Source organism: Dipodomys merriami, unplaced genomic scaffold, assembly GCF_024711535.1.
Source record: "Dipodomys merriami isolate MVZ:Mamm:240054 unplaced genomic scaffold, mDipMer1.0.p SCAF_1, whole genome shotgun sequence".
Classification (NCBI taxonomy): Eukaryota; Metazoa; Chordata; class Mammalia; order Rodentia; family Heteromyidae; genus Dipodomys; species Dipodomys merriami.
In genome coordinates, this window is record NW_027202270.1 from 99515106 (window position 1) to 99541839 (window position 26734).

A 26734-nucleotide genomic window follows, 5' to 3' on the forward strand; every position below is an offset into this window, starting at 1 on the left:
AATAATGTCTGTTCCTACCTTGATTTATTTTTAATTATAAAATTACTTCTCTGTGCTGGCATTTGAACTCACAACATGGATGCTATCCTTAGCTTTTTCACTCAAGGCTGCTGCTCTACTACTTGAGCCACAATTCCACTTTCACCCTTTTCTTTCAGTGATTAATTGGAAATAAGAGTCTCATGGACTTTTCCTTCCCAGGTTAGCTTTGAACCTCGGTTTTCAGATTTTAGCTTCCTGAATAGCTAGGATTATAGGTATCAGCCACTTGTGCTTGACTTTAAACCCAAAATGTTTAAACTTATAGTTCTTATGTTACTAAATATGAAACAAGTTAAATATAAGTAAAACATAAAAATTAGTGAAATTTGAATTAATGACATTAATTTTAATGTGAAAGATTATGTGCTGAAATGAAGTAATGAATTTGTAGTTTATTGTTTACAGTTTTTTGTTTTGAGTTGGCAGGTTTTAACAGATTTGTGATAACTTGGTCCTCATTCCACTTACTGTATTTTAATTTTCCTAAAATCTTCATTTAGACAATACTCTGTAGTATCATTTGATCTTCCCTTGACACAAAAGTTATTTGCTGTTAATCCTTTCTCTTTTCATTAGCTCTGTCAGTTGTGTGATCTATAGTATTTTTTGTGTTATTTCTTTGGGGAACTATTACCTAGAAGAAGTTACAGAACATAAAACATTCACAGACTTCTAGTCATAACCAGACTTTTGTTGTTATTTAAGGAAAAACTGAACTGCACTTTCCTTAAAATACTGTCCAATTCTCTCTTGTTTCTAGAGAGTAATAATAGACACGCAGGAAATCACCATCTTTATCCCTTCCACTCATTCAGACACCACTATTTTGCCTCTGACTTTCAACCCCAGCCCTCAGTTTAACCTCCAGCAAGCCATTCACCATGCCAGTTTTTCAGAATATGAACTTTCTTTACTTGGCTTAGAAATTATCTCTTTCTGGAAACGTGTTCCTGTTGTTTCTCTTTACCTTTTGCTTCTCTGTCCATCACAATTCATCATTGTCTTCCTTTCCTATTAGTTTTTCTTTTTCTTTTTTTTTATTGTGAAAATATTGTACACAGGGGTTACAATTACATGGACAAAGTAATGAGTACATTTCTTATCAAGCATTGTTGCCTCCTCCTTTGTTTCCCCTTCCCATCCCTTCCCATTTCCCTCCCCTCCCCACCCCCGTGCCAAAGTTTTCAAGTTCATTTTTTGACATAATATCTTGTACATCTCATTGTTGTAATGGGTCCACCTGTATCCCTATTTAAACAATTTGTTTTTTCCCTTCCCCTCCACAAATTATACAACATCAAATACAGTGAAATATACTGTGGGGGAGGGACATACAAAGCAACAAAGAAATATCTTATAAATATGTTAGAAACAATAGCAAGAAAGAAAAAACATTTGAGTCCTTATCTTGGGGTTCATTTCACCTATTAGTTTTTCTTCCTGTCTTTTTATTATAAATATGTAATATCCTTTGCATATCACTATTACAAGACCTAGCACTTTGTGTTATACTTTGGTTGGTTGTCTCTGAAGTAAAGGAAACTTCTTGAAGGTGAAGCTTGCTTGGTTCTTCTGTTCTCCTTAGTACATTGTCTGAATGAGGAGAAAGCCCAATGATCTATGCTACTGAGTTGTTCAGTAATTTTAGAAGTGAAGAGTCAAAGGAGGCAAGATAGACATTTCCTCATCTTTCCTACTCATTTATGTAAAATTTTCACCACATAAGCAATTTTTGATAAAGAATGAAAAGACAACATCATTTTCTTTATCTTTTGCTTAGGTGCAGTGATTGTCTCCACTCCCCAGGACATTGCACTGATGGATGCACACAAGGGTGCAGAGATGTTTCGGAAAGTCCATGTGCCTGTAAGCAGTTACAGCTTTACTATTGAAAAATATAGAGCTCTATTAATTGAAGAATCAAGTAACTGTTTTAAATTAGGCTGTGCAGAAATCTTTATGAACTTGAGTTTAAGATGGGCACAATGTGTGTATAATATGTATAATCTCAACTACTCTATAGGTGTCAGTGTGCAGGTAATAGTCCAAGGCAAAATGGAGACTCTGTGGGGAAAATAAAGCAAAAAAGGTTTGGAGTGATGGGAGGTGTCATGACTCAAATCTTGAGTGATTTTCCTGAGGTCAAACCCAAGTACACACACACACACACACACACACACACACACACACACATACACACACACACACACACACACACACACACACACACACACAGCTTAGTTCATTTTTATGGTTGCTTTAAAATACAAGAATAGTTATGTTTTACATATTACATAAATCAAGAAATCAAGAATAATTCTGAAATGTCCTTCAGTGTGAGTTTTCCTAAGAAGTACCACCTCTCTCAAAATACTTGTTGTTCTTACTGACCAAATAATATGATTGTTTTAAGACATATTTAGGTAGGCAGACTTAATGGCCTGTGAGAAATAAATGGGAAAAGATACTTTTTTCCTTCTGTCCTCCTACATTTTAACTCATTAATAGACCACCTTTTAGGAGATATTTGAAATTTTTGTTCACAATGTGACAAAATAAAACAAGATGAAAAATATAATAAGAATAGACAAGGAATAATTAAGACCAAATAGAATCAGAACTAGAATCAAACAAATTACATGCTTAAATTACATTTAAATTTAAAAATATGCCATGGATTTTCTAGGGAAAAGAAACATGGTCCCAGTAAAATCCTGAGCATTTCCACAGGGCTAAAAATCCTGTACATTTCCATAGGCTGAAACAAAGCTGAGTACTAAAGAGACCAGAGGTGTACCTTTGCCAGGTTCAAACAATATATGAGAGAGAGAGGTTGAGAGAAGCATGTGCACTCTTTTTTTTTTTTTTTTTGTCAGTCGTGGGGCCTGAACTCTGGGCCTGGGCTCTGTCCCTCAGCTCTTCAGCTCAAGGCTAGTGCTCTACCATTTGAGCCACAGCACCACTTCCTGTTTTTTCTGATTATGTGGTGCTGAGGAATCCAACCCAGGGCCTCATGCATGTGAGGCAAGCACTCTACCACTGAACCACCTTCCCAGCCTCCACGTGCACTCTTATAACTTTCCTTAAAAGAAATAGAAGGGCCTTCATTTTAGTGGGCCTCAACAAAAACAAAGAGAATTGTGCTAGATTTGTACAAGTATTTCAGTACAAGGTCAATATGATGCTTCCATATATGTGGCTGTTAAACCACATATATTTTTATTTCTCAGATAATTTGTTTTTGAAGTTTTTCCATTTATTTATGTTTTAAATTTCTTCCAGAAATGTTTTTATAGTTTTTAGCACACAAGTCTTTCACTTGTGTGGTTTAATTTACTCCTAAGTATTTTTTTTTCTCAGAGTTTTATTTATGCAGGGAAGAACTTTTTGGGGTGTTAGTTTACTGAAGACCTCCCAATTGTTAAGCAGGTGATTTAGCAGCTGAGTTATGCCATCAGCCCTACTTTGCAATTTTCTTTTTCCTGTTTGAGATAGGGTCTTGCTACCTGCTGTGTACTTGCCTGGGGACTAGTCATCCATCTATGTTACATTTCCCGGTTGCTAGGATAACAAGGTATACCTCCACATCCAGCTCTTTGTCAAGAAAGGATCTCACACACTTCTTTCTACCCAGGGTGTCTTCTGTGATCCCAACATTTTCAACCATCCTAGTAGCTAGGATTCCAGGTATAGCACCTTCCTAGAGCAGAGTTTTTTAAACTTCAACCCATGGATTAGCCTCAGAGTAATCATTCTTTCTTCTGTACCCACCACAAATTGTATGGATGTGTTTATTTTGGTATTGAAAGAATTTGTATTTTGCCTCAAATTCTTTAGATTAGAATGAATGGACTCACAGGGAAGTTTCATAAATGTTTATTCATTCATTCAGTTGATAAGTATAAACTAGTGTTTTGGTAGGTTTGAGGTGACTGTCTTCAACAAGTCCCTCGTCTTCCTTGCCAGTTAGTGCAGAGCTGTGGACACTGGCAAATTATGGAGCCTGGGGTTGGATCAGCATGCTCGGGTGAAAACCAAGGAGCCCAATGAGAGAGAAACCTGTGTGATGACCTTCCAGATGTTTTGAGGCTATTCTTACTAGTAGGAGCAAGATTGTGATTAGTAAGTCATTTATGCCCAGTTAGGGTCTGTGTTGTGAACTTTAGCTTTGAAAAAATTTAAAGCAGTGGTAGCTATAAGGCTGCTTCTGACAGAAAACTTTCTCCAAAGCATCTAGTTTGAACAATATGACCTCCAAGATAAACTAGATACAAGTAATGCTACCCAGATAATTGAAACCCCATTGTGTAAGATTTATGTCATGTCGAAAATGAACTTTACAACTTTGGTTGGGGGGTTGGGGGAGGATTGGGTGTGGGGGGGGGGAGGCTTGGAAGGGATGGGAAGGGGAAACAAAGGAAGAGGCTACAATGCTTGATAAGAAATGTACTCATTATCTTGCCCATGTAATTGTAACCCCTCTGTACAGTTTTTCACCATAAAAAATAAAATAAAATAAAATAACAAAAAAAGGCAAATCAGATAAAAAGAGAGAGGACGCTCTCTACCAAAAGTTATGACACTGAGTTATAAGTAATCTATATCCTTTCTAGAAGAAATTACATAATGGGGCCATTGGTCTATTAAGATGACCTCAATCAGGATAATAATCATTCTGTCTACATATAAGTGAATGTTTCACATCTCATTCTGTAAGGTAAAAGTAGAATCACATATCTATCTTACTCAAAACCATGAAATACTGAGGGAATTTTTTTTAAATATCATTCCTTCTGTACTTTATCATTTTGTATATCAATACACCATTTCACTTCAAAGTGACAGTGCACTGCAGGACTTTGCTGATTGCAACTACAGCTGCAGAATTCAGCACACATACCCATTTAGCTCCAATACTTTCTCTTACTGGTAGCCCTTGACATTTACTGCCTTATAAATAAAAATACAGTCTCCTATTGTTCTAGCAATTTTTTCTGTAGACTCAGAGAGTGGAACAGATAATCCTTATGGGACTTAACAGAAAAGAGATAGTCACTCAGCATAGGTTAGGCTGTGACTAGGTGGCTACCACAAAGGATATTAGTAAGAAAATATGAGGAAGCATCACAAGTAAAGGATGATGGACTGTATGACGCTCAAAAGAGAGCTTCAGAGATCAAAGAGTGAAAGAGCTGCTTAGGATCACATTGTTTATATTGGTGTTTAAATTTTCAGAGTTGGAACAGATCTGGATCTATCGGGTCCAGAATGTGGTCATGGGTATGTGTGACTGAAAGGGACAAGAAATGAAGGTCATTTGTAATCCAAGACTAATAGAATTTATAGTTCTGTCTTCTTGTTTTTTGGACATTTTCCTGTATTATTTTTAAGCCCTCTTTTTCTTCCTTATTTTAGAAAAATAACCTAGGCAGAATGTCTTAATCATTTCCTAAGCCTGCAGAACAACTTAGGTGTTTAGTAATATTTGCAAGTAAATGAGTACAACTTAGCAGCAATGAGCACTGAATGGAGTTTGACATCCATGGTGCGGCTGTAAGTGAGAAGTAGACTTGATGACTTCTGAAATCCCTCTGGCTCTTAAAAGCCTCAGAGTCTAAGTAATGATAAAATGTTTGAAATTAGAAAGTGTTACATAATGCAAAGAGGATGTTATGCTTTGTTTATTCCATTTTTATTCCATTTTTTCCCCTGACTTTTAGTCTTGTTTTCTGTTTTCCCCCTTTTGAAATGCATTAGTTGCCATGGAAACAATGATGCCATAGGAATTCATTGGTATGGACAGAGGTTAGTAATACAAGAATTTAAAATGCAAGAACATGTTAAAGTTAATTTAAATGATTTCTTAAAACTCAATCCATAGGTAGAGAAAGGAGAGAAAAGATGACGTATAAATTCCCTGTCCTTTGCCAAATTTTTGGGTATCTCAGTGTTTTTAAGTAGACTATTATAAAAGATTTCAGCTTTACACTTTCATTTTTGGTGGTAACTAGGGTTTGAATTCAGGGCCTCATATTTGCTCAACTCTACCACTTGATCCATGCCTCCAGCTCTGCTTTTGGTTGTTTTCTTTGGAGACGGTCTCACTGCTTTCTTCTCAGGTACCTGGATCCTACAGATCTCAGCCTCTTGAGTAGCTAGAATTATAGATATGATTGGTGGCTTATACACATTTTTTATTAATGAATAATTTATGAGTTGGGTCATTCACATTTTTGTTGCTGCCTTTGCAGGGAAGTCCCAAGCACCTTGATTTGATCTTCTTCTCCTAAACATTTGGTGTCAGTTCAATTATAAACATACATATTTATGTATTTGTACTGGATCAGGATGTAAACTACTTCCCTTATTAGGAAGACAGTGTAAAATTTGAGGAAGTACTGGAAGAGGTCATAGGCGGTAAGTGTCCTTTTTTTTGAATAATGGCAGTGAAAGCAGGGAGGGAAAAAATATATCTGACATTTTGAAGCAAGACTTGGCAGATGTGGCAATTGATTGAATCAAAAAGACAGACATCAAAAGAACTTTGAGAGTTTGCACTGCCCTTAAAAAATCTACCAGGAGCTGGTTTTCTGCTCAGAATGACAATAACTGGAAATAAGAGTTTAGAATCTCAGTTTTGAAGCTCTGTCCTTATTCTCTTTAAGGGTTTGATTTACTGTTGTCAAGGAAAAGACCTGTAGGAAAAACAATTAAGTGTGGGCCTTTGTAGTTTTACTCACATAACCCAGAACCCAACTGATTATTTGTCATATATATTTGAAACCTATATACAGATTTTTAAACAACTTAAATAGATATGCTGTTTTGGGGGGACAGATTTGAACTCAAGAGTGTTACACTTGGTAGGAAGGTGCTCTGTCTTATAAGCTATGCTCTAGTCCTTTTCTCTGGTTATCTTTGAGATACAGGGTCTTGCTTTTTGGACTAGGCTGGCCTGAACTGTGACCTTCCTATTTATACTCCTTGCCATAGCATGGATGACAGACTCACACCACCCACTATTGATTGATTTGGGGGTCTTGTGAACTTTTTTCCTGAGCTGGTCTAGAGCCATGATCCTCCGAGTCTCTGCCTCCAGAGCAGCTAAGATCATAGACATGAGCCACTGGCACCCTGGAAAAGCTATATTCTTTAATATTAATTTGTATTTGCAAATTCAATCACTCTGAAATTTTAATTATAATTTTTAGGTAGTAAGATTCTACTTTACAGAGCCACTTTTGCCTAAGTAGTGAAGAGTATGAATTTAGTAATGTGAATAATAAAGTTCTAATCCCAGCTCTGTCATCTTGTAACTATATGACCTAAGGAGTTATTATACTCTGTGCCCTACCTTTTTCTTTTATAAGGAGACTGAGATGAGAAATAAAGGTGGTAATTCACATAAATTAGTATAGTTCTTAGCATACTAAGAACTGATATACATATCTAAACACTGATTGTTGGCATAATGATATACAATTAATGTTGCTTACTATAATTACTGTTTAGAATGTTATCACAAAACAGACAAATTTACAACTCAGATGTTCAGGCATTTTTGACTAGTTCCTTTATTTGCTAATAAGGATATTAACAAGAAGTTTAAAAAACTAAATACTTCTTTGAGATTACCTTGTTACTTTACTATTTTGGTAGAACTTAAACTATTCTCTTTATATAGAACCCTTCTCTTCATATAGATGAGTCAAGTTATTAAAATAATTTAGAGTATAAAATTCTACAATATTTAAAATTTACAGTAAGATAAATAGAAAATAGGCCTCCAAATCCATAATAATGCAAATTCTATAGACATTTATTTTTTGTTCATGCTAACAGTACTAGTAGGTAAGCAAGAGAGTAGAGTAACCTTTTCCCATGGAATCATTTAGCCATTTAGAGCCTCAGTATTTGAAAATGACTTCTAAGTTCACCATTGGGCCCATCTTCATTCTAGCAATCCTGAATTGAAAGCGTGTTAGGGATGTGTACAAAGAAGAGTCTGAAATGCAGTCCATGTACTTCAACTTATATTCTATTAGGTAAAATTCAATCAAGTAAGTACAGCCCTTTTTCTCTAGGAGCCTAAGATAGGTAGGGTAGATGAGAGTACGATTAGCAGTCCATGACACAGTTGACCTGGCCACAGATCATACTAGGCTTTATATAAAGTAAAGCCTATTGCTGACCACTGAATTTATTCATTTCCTAATAAATATTTCAGAAAATTCTACAATTTCAGAGCTGAAAATAATTGTTTATTATATAAAAGAGAATGTTTAATCTTCCTATGATTTACTCTTTATGCTAAAAATGGGAAAAATTCCCACTGTGGTCTGGAAATGTTTTTGTATTTATTTGTAAAGATTAATGGTTATTTTGTCTCCCAAAAAAAATTATATTACCTTAAAACCTCGTTTCTTGTTAATTTTTTTAGCATTTTACATTTTCATTACCAAAATTTTTTATATGAAACACCGTGGCAATGAAGATTGAGATTGTGGCTTATTATCTTTCTGACAATGGATTCATTTGAACAGAGAAATCTATTCTTGACCCATGGATTCATTTGGAACTTATGTGCTTGTGACATTTATCCTAGTGCTTTTTAGCATCTAGTTTATCTTATTTTACTTAATTCTCTAGTCTATCTGTGCCTATGCCAAGCACAAGCCCCACCTCCCTAAAACTAATTTATAAATAGGTTATCTTACATGAAAATGAAGGAAATTGGCGTATTTGGTCTCTTTTTAATCCTTGAACCTAAGTTTTCTTCTTTGACCATTAAGTGATTTCATGTTATTCTCTGGGAAGATTAAAAGCTTTGAAGATGATATAATATGGATATTGTTTGTTTCTGAAAATATCATGTGTTGGAGGTATAGTTTTCAATGTGGTGCTGGGACCGTTAATAGGTGGGGCCTATTTAGAGGTCTTTAGGTCATTGGAAATTTGTTTTCATCAGGGATTATGGGAACCCTGACCTCTCATGAGAATGAGTTACCATAGTGAGTTTGATTTCTGAATTACTGTCTTCCTGATAAAAATTTCTTCCTCTTCCATAAGGTCTTGTCATCTCTCATGAGGACCTCACCACAGTGCATAATCCCTTAAACTGTGACCTATATACACCAGTTTTTTTTTTTCTGTATTATGTTAGCCTGCCTAAGTATTATTTCATTACAGCAATGAAAACCAGACTAACACAGATGTACATAAAGAAACAGTATCTTTTTGGAGGCCTTGAAAAGTGCTATTTAAATTCTTTTGAGGATGTAAGATGTTTCCTATCAGGCCTTCCCTATAACTGTCCTCTTAATTATCATGTTAAATTGCTTTGCTAAATTGTATTGACTCATCCTTGTCTCTGGCCACTTAATTCCATGTACAAGATCCTATAGTCCATTTACTTGTCACCTTATTTGGTGACTTCCATATATAAACCAATGGCCCAGCTAGTTTGAATTTTGGCTTTATAATTTACTATGTGATCTTGAAGGGAGCATTTTAGTGTCAGTGTTCTCTTCCATGAAATATGGATGATAGTACCCATCTCATTATAGCAGTTAAGTGTGATTATATAATCAGTCATTAGTATATCTTAGCATATAATACTATAAACGGTAATTTTGAATGTTGCTATTATAGGATAGAGTTTAGAGATCATTATACATCTTTAATTTAGAGATTAAGAATTCAAGGTATAGGGAAGTTGAATTGTACCTCATGGCCCACATCTACTTAGTTGGTACCTGAAAAGAAAGTGAACGCAGACCTCTTCCTGAAAACAGGAATATGGAAGTCCTACCTCATTTTAAAAAGTTATCATCTATAACCTGCTTCAAGAATAAACTAAAAACTGATTTGAGGTTAATGAAGAACAGAAAAGCACTTATAAGTCTAGTATGTTTCAGTTATTATTCATTCTCTACTTAACAAAGAGGTTTTCTTCCTCACATTTTGTTAAACCATAGCTTTTAATCCTTATGACAGGTTCCAGCCAGCAAGCATTTAACCTGATTGTAACCTTGAGAAATTGGATTATATAGTAGCTTGAAAAAAATCTTGCTTGTTACTTAATATGAATTTGGGTTTAAAATGTCAAGAAGAAATTAAAATTTAGGCCTTTTGAGCTTGCTATATTCAGTATACTTAGACACAAAAATCCAATACTTAGAGCAATGTTGATATTTCAGAGAGTCAATTTTTAATAAGTTAATAAAAGAAATATGCTTCTGAACAACTATAGATTGGAATAAGAATAACATGTAAAATGTAGTGGCTAATGTTAGCTAGGCATATAATATTTCTTTCTTCAAGTAAAACTACCTGAGGTAAAAAAGAAAAAAGAAGCACACACTTTAATGAGGCATTGAAAATGAGCTTGCTCACAGCTGCATCTCAACAGCATTATGTAAATTCTGCTATTGCAAAGCTTCTGTTTTCTGATGTTTCTGCTATCAAAGGATATACACAACAGCCCTACAGTAAACACAAACAGCTTGATAATATATAAAGTATTCATAAGATATAAGGCTTTTTTGGTAGGCGTTTATGTGGACATGAATTCTTTCCTATTTAAGAGAGAATTTTTATGACCAAAATTAGAATATGGACATTTTTTATGTTCTTCCTTACATTAGTTGCCTTCATTTAGGACCTCCGTGATTTAGAGAACTACTGTTAAATGAGTAAGAACAGTGAGTTTTAGTACTTAAACCTTTCTCTTTGAGATTTTCTCCCAGGGTTTTTCCTCAAAACCTTTGAGAGTTCCTTAAGAAAAAAATTTTTTTTGCTGTACTACTGTTTGACCTTAAGGCCTTGCACTTGGTAGACAGGCACTCTTGTGCTGAGCCATGCCTCGAACATGTTAGCTTTTTATTGGACTATGATGTACCAACCTAATAGCACATATTATAAGTATGTAGCTCAATTCATTTTTGTAAAATGAATTATTTATGCTGAAAAAATAGAACATCTTCCATGATTGATTTTTGGATAACATAGCCCCGAATTTATGTTTGTCTAAGAAAGTTAATACACAAAAACAAATCCTTTTTATTTTTTCCATTATTTTACATTGTTTTTTAAAACGCTGAATTGAATCCTAACTAATGAGTTTGCTATAACCATAGCTATAGTGGCCTCTCCTGTTCAAACTCCTTTAATGGTGTCTCTTTGCACTTATATAAAACCAGACACTTGAATATCACCTACATTCCCACCTGTTCAGACTTATCTCGTGCTACTCATACCACATCTCACAAGTATCAGATTGGCTTTCTAAATTCTTAAAAGTATACATGTACTCCCTATTCCTTTTCTGAAATTTCTTCCTTGAAATAAGGAGTACATGTATCCTTAAACTCTAGAGTAAGCAAGACTCCAGTGACTCATGTTTGTTGTCCTAGCTACTCAGGAGGCTGAAACATAGAGGATCATAGTACAAACCCAGACCAGACAGAAAAACTCTGTGAGATTCAATACCTCCCCAAACAACAAAAAGCAAGACTGGAAGCCTGGCTTAAGTAGCTGAGCACTAGCTAAGCGAACACAAAGCCCTGACTTCAAACCCTGTTGCCATCAAAAACAAACAAAAAGAAATTCTAGAGCATATTAAATCCTGTCTGTTCTGCCCTGTCATATGGCTTGTATTTTGCATCCATAGAATTGGTTTTTTTTGTTGTTGTTATTCAGCCCCTTTCTCCAGTTAGAGCACAAGCCCTAAATGGGGCAAATATCAAATCTCTTGTTCACCACTGTGTGTTCTCCTCACTCTATTCAGCCTAGTTACTAGTATATAATAATACATTAATGGTATTTGGTTATAGTGTCATATTTAATGTCTCTGATATTTAAGTAATCTGTAGAGAATATGCCTGAGACATTTATATAGTCCATAGAGAACAATCTGATGAGAAATAAATCAGTCAGACTGCAAAAACACTCTTGAACCATGTTTCTATGTCTTGGAGAATCTAAGAGATTTCAAGGTACAAGTGCTTTTCCTGTTCTCTCTAAAGTACACCTTCACCTAGACTTTTATGTTCTGTATTTTTTCTATTTTCATTTATAGAATGATATGTTTTAAATTGAAGCCCTACACAGGGTAAATTTAACATTTAATATAAGTGACAATAAAACCATTTAAGCAATGGGTATATAGTCATAGTGAACAAGCAAATAAGCCTCTAGCTTCTGGAGATAGCACTAAATTAAAAAAGCAGTGTGATATATTTTTCATGATACTTCACATCAGAAAAAAGTACATTTTAGATCTGCGGAAATGCTTTCCTACAAACTCATGCCCTTTATAGTTTGTCTTTTCTGTTGCTCCTTTCAGAAAAAAAAAATAACAAATCTTATCACTTTCTTGTCTGTGGGTTTTATTATGGGCTTTCATTGTTGTTCTTCATTTAAAATGCAAATGTTCTAGTAACTCCTTCAATGACAGTGGTATGGACAAACTGATGGGATGATGCAAACATTGTTTTCTCTGAGTTTCTGACGGTGGTGCTGACTGCATTTTTATTTTAAGAGCACCTTATTTTTTATCAGTAAGACAGTGAGGTTGAAAGGAGCATGAATACAAATCACACTTGTAGAATCTATGTATTTATTCAACAGTACTATCAAATAATAATGTTTATTAAGGATCTATTTTGTCCCAGAAACTAGATAAATTAAGAAAGATGTAGGGATTTCCTATGAAATGTTAATATTTTGTTTTGATCAATAACAGTTGGCTCTTATATCAGTCTTTTGCTACCACTGTCAGTTTCTGTCAGTTTCTCCCCAATTATAGAATGAGAATGATAAAAGACCTCTTTTTTTATTGTTATTGTAAAGGTGACTTACAGAGGGGTTATAGTTACATAACTCAGGTATGAGTGCATTTCTTTTTCAACAGTGTTCCCTCTTCCCTCATTTTCTCCCAGGTTTTCCCTCCTGACCACCCTTCCCCACAAATTGTATCATTAATTTTTAACATGTTGTCTAGTGAGCATTATTGCTTCATTTACTCACTCTTTGTCCCACCATGTCTGTGCTGCCCCTTACCTTCCCCAAATTAGATTAACGTACATACAAGACAAAAGGCACAGAAAGCAAAAACAGTGATGGGGAGGGGGAATGGACAAGAAACAAAAATAACAGAACCTCTTTTTTCCATTGCTTGGAGTTCATTTTTTACATAACTCATTTTATATGATCATATGTACATAGCTATTGAACCCTGTGATATTCTCCTAACAATATCCTCCTTAGGTCTTACTGTGTGAATGTCTAGCGTCTTATATAATTTATCATATCCAACTGTATTTTTTGTCTTTTACCATCCAGTGTGTTTACTTGTAGATTTATAGGCACTTTCTAGTTACAACAAATGAGGGAAACCATGCTACCTTTCTTTTGGTCTGACTTGCTTTAGTTAATATAATTTTTGCAATTCTTTCCATTTCCTTATGAATAGTATGATATTCTTTCTGATGGAAGCACAGAATTTCATTGTGTATATATACCATTCGTCTGCTGATCCATTCATCTTCTGAGGAGCATCTGGGTTGATTCCATATATTGGCTATGGTAAACAATACTGAAATAAACATGGTTGTGCTGGTAGCTTTGTTGTGGCCTGGTTTGTGGTCAATTGGATAAATGCCCAGAAGTGGAATTACTGGTATTAGGAAAGTGCTATGTTTACTTTTTTGAGGAACCTCCATACTGTTTTCCAGAGTGGTTGAACAAGTTTACATTCCCACCAACAGTATATAGCATTCTCTTTTGGCCACATCCCTGCCAGCATCTGTTATTGTTAGTTTTCTTGATAAAGTCCATTCTAACTGGGGTGAGGGGGAATTTCAATTTGACTTGCATTTCTTTTCTGGCGAGAGATGTTGAACACCTCTTCATGTATCTATTGGCCATTCTTACTTCTTTTGAAAAGAAAACCTCTATTCTTATAAGAAATGAATAAACACCTTGAAATCATTTATTAAAAAATGATGTGTATTAAGGGCCAAGTATATGTTACCTGTTATTTGCCATGAGATATTGCCCATCGTAATCTCTTGACTATTTTCTCTCTTCTCTTCTTCTCTATATTATCTTCAGAACAAAATTTCTGTAATGCACATCTAATTGTCAGTACCATCTTTTCAACTTTAAAAATCTCCATGATTTTCTGTTTGCACAAAAAAGCATCATATTCATGAATGGTATTTTATACCTTATCATCTATATTAGTTGCTTTTCTCATCAACATGACCAGAAAGCCTGTTAAAACAACTTCAAAGAGAAAAGATTTGTTTTGGCTCACAGTTTGATAATTAAATCTGTGGTTGCTTGACTCCATGTAGTTCAACAGGACACATGGCAGTGAGTTTGAAGAGGAAGGAACTATTTACCTCTTGAAAGACAGAAAGCAGAGAGAAAAGATACAAGAAGTAGCCAAGACAAGATATAGCCCAAGGACCAGTCTCCCAAGTGAACTGCTTCCTCCAGCTAGGCCCTACTTACTAAAAATGTCACTGCCTCGGGGCTGGGAAGGTGGCTCAGAGGTAGAGCACTTGCCTTGCTTGCCTGAGGCCCTGCACCACATAAGCAAAAAGAAAAAAGCCGGAAGTGGTGCTGTGGCTCAAGTGGTAGAGCACTAGCCTTGAGCTGAAGAGCTGAGGGACAGCACCCAGGCCCAGAGTTCAGGCCCCACGACCCGACCCCCCCCCCAAAAAAATTCACTGCCTCCCAAAATAACAACAGGACCAAGTGTTCAAAACATGAACCTATGGGAAACATTTCATACTTAAGCCTTAATACCATCTGACCCTAACCTTCTTTGCTTAATTGGTTTCTGCGTTGACTATCACTGGGTTGTACTTCAAATAGGTACAAATAGTTAACGTTTTGATGATTTGGCTGTACCCTTGCTTCTGCCTGCGTCCCGCCACAGGCCTCAACCCTTCTTCGGGCTGCCTCCTCACAACTGGAAGAAACAATTATCCATGGTTAATTCAAAGATTCCTCTCATTCTACCCAGGCAGAGATTTTTTTGGTTCCGGTTTAATCATTTCTTTTAAACATTTACCACTTTTAAATATTATTATTTCTTAAAGTTAGTTACCTTTGTCTTGATCTCTATCTGTGAGTGTCTTGAGAACAGAGACTTTCCTTACTCACCATTGTATATTGCCATGTAAGTACTCAGTAAAAACTTGTTGAAATGATATATTAAGATTTTGTTGTTGCTGGGTGCCAGTGGCTCACACCTATACTGCTAACTACTAAGGAGGCTGAGATCTGAGGATGACGGTTCAAAGCCAGCCCAGGCAGAAAGTCCATGAGACTCCTAATCTCCAATAAAGTGCCAGAAAACTGGAAGTGGCGCCCTGGCGCAAGTGGTAGAGCACTACCTTGAGCTGAAAAACTGAAGGACAGCACTCAGGCCCAGAGTTCAAGCCCCACAACAAGAACAAAAAAATTCTGTTGTAGGTTTTTTTCTTTTTTTTTTTTTCAATTTCAATATGTTTTTTCTTTTCTATTCCAGGTTCTTGGCCTTATACAAAATATGAGTGTTTTCCAGTGTCCAAAATGTAAATACAAAACTCCTATTTTTGGTACTGATGGTGCCAGGAAACTAGCACGGACCCTTAATCTTGATGTTCTAGGTAAGACCTCAGTGTTCCTTACAGGAGAAGTTGCAAAGAGAAAGTGGGGTGAGGCTTGGTGATTAAGAATGCTTTGTTTTAAATTATGTTAGTGTAGTGCTGTTCTATCTGTTTTCTTTGGCTGTGTGTGTGTGTGTGTGTGTGTGTGTGTGTGTGTGTGTGTGTGTTCATACATGCATGTTGGTACAGGATCTTAATCTCAGGGCCTAGGTACTGTCCTTTTACTTTTCCCCTCAAGGCTAGCCAAGCTTCACTTTTGGCTTTTTGGTGGTTAACTGAAAATAAGAGTCTCCTGCCTGGACTGGCATTGAATCTTTTTTTTGGGGGGGAGGTCTGGTCGTGGGGCCTGAACTCTGGGCCTGGGCGCTGTCCCTCAGTTCTTCAGCTCAAGGCTAGCGCTCTACCACTTGAGCCACAGCGCCACTTCCGGCTTTTTTCTTTTTGCTTATGTGGTGCTAAGGAATCGAACCCAGGGCCTCAGGCATGCAAGGCAAGCACTCTACCACTAAGCCACCTTCCCAGCCCCTGGCATTGAATCTTGATCTTCGGCTGTCAGCCTCCTGAGTATCTAGGATTACAGATGTGAGCAACTGGTACCCAGTACTTCTTTGGCTTTTTAAAAATAGGCTTGTCCTGCCAGGCACCAGTGGCTCACACCTGTAATCCTAGCTACTCAAGAGGCTGATATCTGAGAATCATGTTTCAAAGCTGGCCTAAGTAGGAAAGCCTGTGAGACTCTTATCTTCAGTTAACCAAAAAAGTCAGAAGTAGAACGGTAGCTAAATGTGGTAGAGTGATAGTCTTGAGAAAAAAAGTTAGGAGACAACAGCTAGACCCTGAGTTCAAACCCAGGACCAGAACAACAACAACAAAAAAATTGTCCTATCAACTATGATACTAATTTCTACCTCAGATAAAAATTGCCTGAAACTTCAATCTTGAGATGAGAGTTTTGTACTATAAGTACAATGACTTACAGCCATGTTTTAAATCATTTTGGATGCTAAATTGACCTTAAATACCTCAGCATCAACAAATATAATTGATGCTATGCAGCTGTACCAGTGTTTGGTTTTGGAGCATATACAAAGAGGCCTTCCCAGTCAGGAATGTGTTGTCAGTCTTTACATTTTAGAATGACAATATTTACTGTTTTCTATAATCTTTTTATGTGTTTGCCATGGTACTACAATTTACATTATATATATATATATATATATATATACATATATATATACACACACATACATGTACACATTGTTCACAGTATATTGTTAAAGATTACTGTAAAAGGGAGAACTAAAATCATGTGTTAACTGGGCAAAGCAGATCTTTGGATACAACATGATTTTTGAAAAATTCACAAGCAACTTATTGGATTTTTAAGAAAATGTGTATTGATAATATTGTGAATGAGTTTCTGTTCTGGTCAAAGGCAAATGTCAGTTTCTGAATAAGGGTTGCATGGAATGAATTATTGGTTTTAGGTAGCTAAAAATTAAGATTATGTAGATATTAAAGAATTTCAAAAAATGATGATAAATTTCTTAAAGTTAATGTTAAACATATTATGATTATTATGCATTTGTATTACAATAGCAGGTGAATACCAGGTGAATACTAATGATGTATTTTGATACATTGTCTAATTATACCCAGTAATTGTATTCTTCAACTGCTTTTCATTTAACTAACATAGAAAGTTCAATTTTCCAAATAACAGATTGACATTCATTTATATAATAAATTAGATGTATAATTATAATGAATTATTGAATTATGATGGCAGTATTACAGTTCCTTAACTTACAAATGAGTGGCACAACTTTGTAAGTCATTTATTTAGGATTTGAAACATCTCACAGGGAAAGTCTTCAAATCTGCAAGTCAAGTTTTAACCAACAACTCACAAATATATAATTGCCAAAAAAATGTCACAAACTAGGTAGATAATACTATAGACTGCTATATTTAACAGTGTTACAGGAAAGATAATTTATTCAGCTCCAGCTCAGGACCCCCTACCTGTTTTAATGTAGTCATATGGTCCCAAGAGGGGTCTCCCATGAACTGGAGCAGAAGATCTAATTATGTAGAGATTGGAACTGTAAATGAGGCACTGAAGTCAGGAAAGGAGCTCTCTTAGCTAATGTCACCTGAGAGAATGCCCCCCTCCCCCCAACCCAAGAACCCTCTCTGGTCCATACTGATACCTGCCAGCCACTTAAGTTATTTCATCATTGGGGTTATATTTTAAATTAATTACTTGGTTAAATAGCATTTCAGGACATTATCTAATATTTATCTACAGAAACAGTTTATGCACTGTACTTATGGTTCAGACCATGTTAGAGAAAAAACCCTTGGACCTATTCTGAGTCTGAAGTATACAGTACCTCACTTCTTTCAGAGATAGTCCCTTAAAAGTACTTCTCATGTCTTGGAGTTCATTTTACTTAGCATCATCTTATATGGTCATATGTACATACCTATTGAGCTATTCTGCTCATTTGAAAAGATTATCCTACACAAATACTAATTACTGCAAATAAGGGAAACCATGGGACCTATGTTTCTTTGGGTCTGGCTTACTTCACTTAATATAATTTTTTTCCACAAGAGGTTTTTCTTTGTTGTTGTTTTTAATGTACTATGTGATTTTTTTGTTTCTTTTGTATGTTCTTCCCCCTATGGTCTATCCCCCGTTGTCACTGTATTTGATTTTGGTACCCTGGTATTGAATATACATTTATTTGAAGTAGGGATGAGAATGGGAACAACAGAATGGTGAGACAAAGGACAAGGGGGAAACCAATGCAACAGCAATATACACAAGACAATATGTTGGAAATGACGTGTACAACTTTGGGGTGAGGGCATGGTGGACAGAAAGTAAGAGAAAAATGAGGGAAGGGTAACAAGTTTCACAAGAAATGTACTTATTACCGGACTTATGTAACTCGAACCACTCTATACATCACCTTGACAATAAAAAATAAAAATAAAGTACTTCTTACACCCAGGTTGCTCCATACCTTTGTTCCTTTCAAGATCCACTGTTATTGCAATACCACTCTAACTGTGCCCTATCCTGGTCTACTCTTGAGTGTCTGTAGATAGGACTGTGAGTCTCTGGAGGATAGAAAAGTGTCACTAGGTGGCTATATAAAAGAGAACAATTTGCTTATTTTACTTTCGTCTCTGCTGTAGAAAAAAAAATGATTCCAAATTCCTTATTGTAATGGTAGTTCATACAGGGGGGAAAAAACTTTATAGATGGCTAAGTGTTTTCTGTAATCTGTAATCTCTGTCCCTTAACAATTTCTTATACACTGAAGTTGATCTATAGAATATACATCAGATTGACTGAAAAGCTAATCCTTAAAGGGCTACTGATGTTCATATAACTTGTTATTTGATTTTTGAATATTAAGGACAGACTTCAAGAGTTAAGATTACAGAACAGGAGGATTGTGAATTATCTGTCCCTGTGTACTTAATAATAAATTGTAGTATTTTTGTAACATATTTCTTCTGCATAGTTGGCATTGTCTGGCAGGATACGGAACAAGTTATTTGTATAAAAACATACACATGTTTCAATAACATTTGCATGGATTTTGAGTGATTCTGAGATTATTGAGAACCATCATAAGTCATTACCACTTAAAACTCTATTGAATTTTAAATCTCAATCTCTGAGAGACTTCATTTGTGATAGTGTGGTAAAAAGAGCATATTCACACTAATTTTTTTTAAAGAGTGTATTGAACAATGAGTCAAAGCATTTTGCTCTTAAATTCTAACACCTAAGAGTAATACTGTTCTTAGAAAGAAGACACCACTCTAATAGCAGCCTGTTTGTTGCTATTTCCTATTATAAACTCATCAGGTTCACTGGCTGTCTATAATATTTCATAGATTAGTAAATAATCAGAGAAAAATAATTTTGTCTGACAAAAAGGCTAATTAGTTGAGATAACAGGTCTCACCTGCCTTTTAATAGGTCTCTTAGCTTAGCTCACTTATCTGCAAACATCACAAAGACTATTTTGTTGTACTTTTAGGGGACTACTTTTCTTCTGTATCTTTTGCTCTTCAGTTAGGCCTTGTGTGGTATGATGTGTCCGTATTACATACTACAAGGGAAAACCATTTGCAAATGTCTTTTAAGCTATTCCTTGCTGGAAGACCTCTAGCAAAGAATAAAACAAAGGCATCATCCCTTGATTGGCTGACACATGGCAGTTACTACATATGTAGTAACTATACCACCCTCAAATGGGAAATTTTGCAGCTCGCTTCCATCGGAAATTCCTTTTTCGGACATTTGCAAATTGAAGATAATTATGAGTGGATGTAATTCAGATGGGTTTAGTTCAGACTTTGTTTCTTTCCTAAGATGAAATTGAGTCTCTGGTACTAATAGATATCTCATGGCTCTTGTAGGAGACATTCCTTTACACCTCAGTATAAGGGAAGCTTCGGACATAGGCCAGCCAGTTGTGTTCTCACAGCCTGAAAGTGATGAGGTAAGTTGTGGATTTTATGGGGTTTTTTTATTTCTTGTTGTAGACTATATGCTTTTTGATATATAGAAAGTTTGGAAAAGTAAACTTATCTGTGTACAGGGCAGATAGATAGACAGACAGACAGACAGACAGACAGACAGACAGACAGACAGACAGACAGACAAGGATTCGTTAACTTGTCCAGTGTTTACAAACTGTTGTTTGTAAGACTTGCTATTGGTGGCTAACAATATCCAAGTGTACAGAATTATTGTTTCTGTTCTACAAATTCGGTTGATTGTTAGGAGATAAGAACCTAATGTAGTAAAGTATTAAGTTGGATAGATAGAGGACATCCAATTATTACAGATGAGATTTTCATTGCACTCATAATAAATATGACTGGGGAGGTAGAATGGAGATTAGTAGTGTTTCAGAGGCCAGGAGTGTCGGTAGATTTTTAGAGTTGCTGGAAAATAAAATCTTTTAGCATAAAATCTTTTATTGTACTTCTTTTTAAAAATTAGAAATGAAATCAATTACATATATTGTTTTTTCTAAGTAGTATTTGCTATTTAAGTTGGAAACTGAGTTGTCATCTAGTACTTCGGTTTTGATGTAGTTTCTGACCCCTTTTCCTCAGCATTCCACATCAATCTTGCAATCATTTTCTTTTCCCCCCTTAACCAGTGTGCATACTTTCACTGTTATTTTGCCTATCCATGACTACCTTTTCATTCTAGTTTTCTTCCTCTAGTCTTCTGAGAATTGGAAAATAAAAGAGCCAAAGTTTGTTAAAGCTGTAGTTTTATATAAGTGAAGTTAGTTTTACATAAGTAAAGTAGCTTTATTATTTAGTTTCCTCATTCAGAGACCCAGAGGTTCTTTCTGAGGGTACTGATAACTGAGTTGCTGGCAGTATGATCTTTGAGTACATAAAATATGTTACTGTAATGAGAGTTTTTCCTTTGTCTTTTAGGTATTAGAATGTTACATTGCCTTTTAAAGCTTTCTTGAAAAGTTTTCAGATATCAAAAACTATAGCCTTTTATTGATTTTATAATTAATGCCTAGCAATCCCAGCTACCATAGGTGTACTTCATATGTGCAATATTTGATAAACTTGAAAATTGAAAGCTTAAAAAGATTACACATATTTAAATTCCTTCAAAGAACAGATTATTTAAAGACACTCCATAGTGATTTCTTATGAATAAAAATACATACTCCTTTATTTCAATTATTTTTAAAAATATTTTCCACTTGCTCATTATTGCATTAAGAAAAAATTCTTCCAAAGTAACAAACGTTTCTGAAAAGAGGGAAATGTTATATAACAGAAAACATATAACAATCACCCAAAGATATGTTTTTAAATTCTAAACAGCAGTGAAAGTAGTTTTTGAGTATGTTTTTAATACTCTGATTTACATTTGCATAGGTATCGAGCCTATTTGTTTACTATAGCTTAGTAACATTTCTGAAAATCATAAGACAACCAGAACACTTAGGATTTAGAATAGTTTTGATTTTATGAAATTTCTTCAAAAAGAGTGAGGATTTTATGTACCACATCATCAGCTTTAAATATGAAGACATCTGATCAATTTTTAGATTTAATTAAAACCATAGAGAGGAGAAAATATGTCTTTGTTATTTTTCCATGGAAGATATTACTTTCTACTTGTAGATCACAGGCATTATTATTCTTAATCAAGTCCTAATAATAATAGTTACAGTGAGCTAAATATTGTCAGGTCTTTTATTTATATTGTTTTCCGTCCTAATAATAATAGTTACAGTGAGCTAAATATTGTCAGGTCTTTTATTTATATTGTTTTCCGTCCTCACAGAAATTTAATGCAATAAGTAAAGAGTTGCCATATTGTAATTGAGGAAACAGAGGCTCAAAGAAGTTAAATATTTTCCCCAAGATTGCAGAACTATTGCATTATAAAATGTGATTAAAAGACAGGTCTCTTTTTGTCAGATCTTGGCTTCTTTCTATTGTATCATCTTCAGGGTTGTATACAAATAGCTACAATTTCTTCAGGTTCTTTTAAGAGACTGGTACAATGCTTAAGTGCACTTAATATATTATCTTGCTTGATATTTAGAGCCTCCATTTTCTCAGATGAATAGGCAGAGCTTCATTTATGTTAAGGAAGCTTGTTCAAGATAGTATTAAAAGCCAGTTCCACACTTGGCTCTGGTACACAGCCCATGCCTTTATTTCCCAGTGCAGTACCTACTGAGAGGTTAGTCCAGTGTGTTTCTAGTGCATGGATAAGATAGCTTTATGTTCAGCTGCTTTTCAGAATAACTCAGACTTCTAGAGAAGAGGGTAAACAAGCTTGAGCCCTCAAGAAATGTTGATGTGTATAGCAGCAGAGCAAAGCATGGAGGGTTTGTAGGCTTGAGAATCTACTGTATGTGCCAAGGTGCACTCCTCTGGGGAAATTGGACTTCTGTGTTGGGTTCTCAAAGGAGATCTCTGCATAGAAGGAAATGCTCTAAATCTAAATCATCATAGGGTTTCATTACCAAACTTACCATCTCAAGCAATTTCCCTAAACCTCTTGAACTCTTGTTTCCAACTATAAACTGATGCCACAATGAGAATTAAAGTGTAAAACAACGCTGAAAAAATGCTTATAGAATGCAACTGTACTTACTACTTTCTGGAACTTCTTGTATTTTTAACACTGAATATTTCCTCTTCCCTTATTAAAGGAGTCTAGTCCACTAATACCCTAACTCTCACCTAGTAATTGATACTCTTTGATGACATTAAAAATTCAGAGTAGCAGAATTTGAGTCACACAAGTAGAGTTCCAGATTCTACTTGTTAACGCCTAAATGTTAGGAAGCTATAATTATGTCCTAGGATCTGAATCCTTCTGGTTAGACTTGTAATGAATCCTACTTCCTAAGAATCCTGTTCCATTTCCCCTTGTTGCTTGTTAATGGCAGAGTAGATAACTAGAGTCAGCTAGACTATCTGTGGTTCTTAAGTAGCCTAATGTAAAGATCTAGAATAGGAAGGAAGGGTTAGTCTACATAGAGTTGAATTGATGGAAAAAGAGAAAATCAATAGTTTGAGAAATCTGTCCTATCTTTTATTCCCTGAGAAACAAGCAAAAAGATCATATGTTTAAGGCCAACCTTTTCTCTATAATGAAACTGTGTCTCAAAAAAGAACTTAAAAATCTTAATTATTATAGTGACTTTCTGAATATGATAGGAGAAGTAAATAATACTTACACAGCAGGTATTTTAAAATTCTTAAAGGGTAAAGTCATGTTCGTTGTGGACATTGAGTTGGCTTGTGGCCCACTCTGACTTGGGAGCTGACCTCAGTAACTCAATGTACTAGGAATCCCAAGATAAAGAGGGTATGAAGAATGTAACACTGGACTAGAATTTTTTCATGGTATTCACCCCTCGCCCCCCAAAAAGAAATACAACCAAAAACCAGAGCTTCTAGGTGCTCAGAGCTTGTATTGGTATTACAAACCTCAAAGAGAATGAAGAAAGCTCTCTCAGAAGGTAGACCACAGGATGGGAAATACAATCCTCCTTAAAATGTCACCTTTATGTCTGTACTCCATTGCTAGTTTGCTAGCACTGGGATTAGAATTTTTTTTAATTTAATTTTATTTTATTTGTGAACATACTGTACAGAGGGGTTACAATTACATGGGCAGGATAATGCGTACATTTCTTACCAAGCATTGCAGCCTCCTCCTTTGGTTTACCCTTCACATCCCTTCCCAGCCTCCCTCTCCCCTCTGGGATTAGAATTTTTTAAAAACAATATTTTTTTCAGAAAGTTATAAAATCTCTCTCCTCTGCCACACCTGTAATATACACAGAATTGTCTTCTCACTACTGAATTTCCTCATCCTACCCAGCCTTTTTTACTACCAAATACGCAGGCATCTATAACAAACAGATCAAGAGTCATTCCATGTCTGCTGGGAGATCTATAGAACAAATGAATTTGTGCTTTTTTCAGGCCAAAGCTTACCTGAGGGTTGCCGTGGAAGTGGTAAGAAGATTGCCACCACCTCCAGAATGATTCCCAAGTGCCCTGGATAGTGCCCTTGATCATAGGAGGACCTTTGGAAATGAGTAGTGTGATAGGTGGACCCTATACAAATTATAACCATAATTGTTTCCTTTTATTTCTAAGGAAATAATACCTTATTTTCAGGTTTGATTTACTAAGCTATGACTTACATGTGTAATTTGCTTTGGCGGCATGGGCATTTGAATTCATGACTTTGTGCTTGCTAGGCAAGTATTCTATGCACTAGAACCATACCCAGCCATCACAAATACAGTTTTCAAGTATCCATGTTAACTGTTATACTTTGGATTTTTTTTTAAAAAAGCTGCTATGTATCAACTACGCCAAACTGCATTTTATTTTATTGATCACCATCTTGAGAAATCACAATTATTTGATGTTACAATACCAGTCTGGGAGAAAACTCTTGCAGGACCACAGTTGGTCATGTAAAGAACTTACTAAACTTGTGTATGGACGTAAATGTGTCACCTCTCACTGGCATTTGAATACTATGGTCTGGGTTTGAATATTATTATGGTACCATGTTAAACGAGAATGAACCTATGCTTCTTATCTAGACTGGACTTTACCTCAGCTTTAATGAATCTGAATCTCCAGGGTGGTACTTGGGCATATTTTTTTAACAATGATTTTGATGATGGCTTGGATTATAATGGCAATAATGATAATAAATATTAATGTTTATCAAGTATATTTTGTGTGCTTGTAATCTTCTATTCATGAGTGAGGTTGTACTGTTCATTTAATTTTTTTTTTTACAAATAAAGAAATGGAGGTATAGGAAAGTTAAATGTTACCAAGGGTTACCTTTTCTAATACATAATAAAGCTTGGATCCAACAACTTGGGTATTTGGATATTGAATTCCTCCTTTTGTGTACAAATGTGCATTTTTCAATTTCAAAGGAGAGAAATATTTATTTTTGAGATCAAATTACCCCTAACCTTCCTTTTATGACATTTCATGAGTTCATGCTTCAAAGAATACATCTTGAAAAACATGTATGTTATTTAATTGAAGCTCAGAGTGAAGGATGTTGCAAAGTCAAGAAGCAAATAGTTGTAAAGTTGTAGGTACTGATTGGAGTTAATCCTCAGTTACGGAAAGTCTTCTGTGACCTTCGGCTCTTTTATTCTGTAGTTTTCAGGCAGAAAGTTAGAATTGCCATCATTATGAAAATATTTTCACACAAAAACCTCTACTTGATATTGCAGCCTCATGTGTAATACCCAAAACAAACCAAAATTTCTTCAGCAAGTGAATGGTGGAACATCCTGATCATGAAACCACAATTTAAAGTTTAAAAACAATGAAACAATATGAATTCCAGTGAAGAAGTATGCTGAATGTCAAAGCGATCCCATAAGAATACACACACGTGCGCACGTGCACACACACGCACACACACACACACACACAATTTCATTTATAAGAACACATTTCTGGCACTATGTTAAGGAGGCATAAGAATAGAAGTAAATGTGGCTATAAGAACAATTTGAGTGATCATAGTGATGATGAAAATATCCTATAACCATGACTGTTTTGTTGCATCTTTGTTTTGATAGTTCCATGTTACTATTGGCGCAAACTGTGTTAATATAGAATAGCTCTATAAGAGGCAACTTAAAAGATGCTTTTGCCAGGTCTTGTGAATTAATTAAACTTCTCTCAACTCTGTATCTGTGCCCTTTATCTGAGTTATTCTGTTTCAGTCAACTTTGCAATCACTGTGGACTCCAAGGAAGACCAGATTCACAGATAAGCATGTTATTTAGAAGGAACATCGCCCTTTAGACAAGCAATGTCTTCTTATCTTAAAAGCAAGAGCCAAAATTCAGGAAACCATCTTGTTTCTGTTCTGTTCCAGTAATAAAGTGATAACTTGTTACACCTGTGACTTGAAACTGTTTTAGCTATGCATACCTTTCTCATTCCCTGTCCTCAATTCTCCCTATTTCATCTGAAGCAAGTGTCTATACTTCGAAGAGACTGAAGATGAACTGAAGTACTGCCTTCCCATAGCTGCCATGTAATAAATCTCCTTCCCATGTCTTTTATTTGGCTTGTGGGTGTAAGTGGTTGGACCTAATTGAGCCTCCTGGACATTGGATCTGAGATCTAAAAGCCTGACCTTCATTCCTTCTTACAATGCACGTAAATCTACTGTTATCCCAAAGTAAAAATAAAATTTTAATTAAAACTGCTATATGTGAACCAACATTTTTGCATCAAATTATTTATATTGATTCACATTGTGAATTAAAGCCTTTGTGCACACAGTAATCATTGTTCATCACTGAGAAAAAAATAATGTAAAGAGATAGGTATCTGTTTGTATTTTTGTTGTCTATTTAGGAAAGCTACTTAGATCAAACTTAACTTTGAAAAAGAATGATTTAAGTAAACTTCACAGCTGC

General features: G+C 35.4%; 1 protein-coding gene across 7 annotated transcripts in view; it reads left to right on the forward strand.

Annotated features, from left to right (window-relative positions):
• The window catches only part of Nubpl (NUBP iron-sulfur cluster assembly factor, mitochondrial), a 206886-nt gene extending 180370 nt beyond the window's left edge, over positions 1–26516 (forward strand). For 6 of the 7 annotated variants that reach the window (XM_070026436.1, XM_070026433.1, XM_070026438.1 and 3 more), the window contains 4 exons: positions 1823–1908; positions 15587–15707; positions 20157–20239; positions 24237–26021. In XM_070026436.1, coding sequence (XP_069882537.1) covers positions 1823–1908; positions 15587–15707; positions 20157–20239; positions 24237–24299 — 353 coding nt within the window. In that variant the 3' untranslated portion in view covers positions 24300–26021. The other variant, XM_070026435.1, reaches the window with a different exon arrangement.
• Positions 26517–26734: the final 218 nt, after the last annotated feature.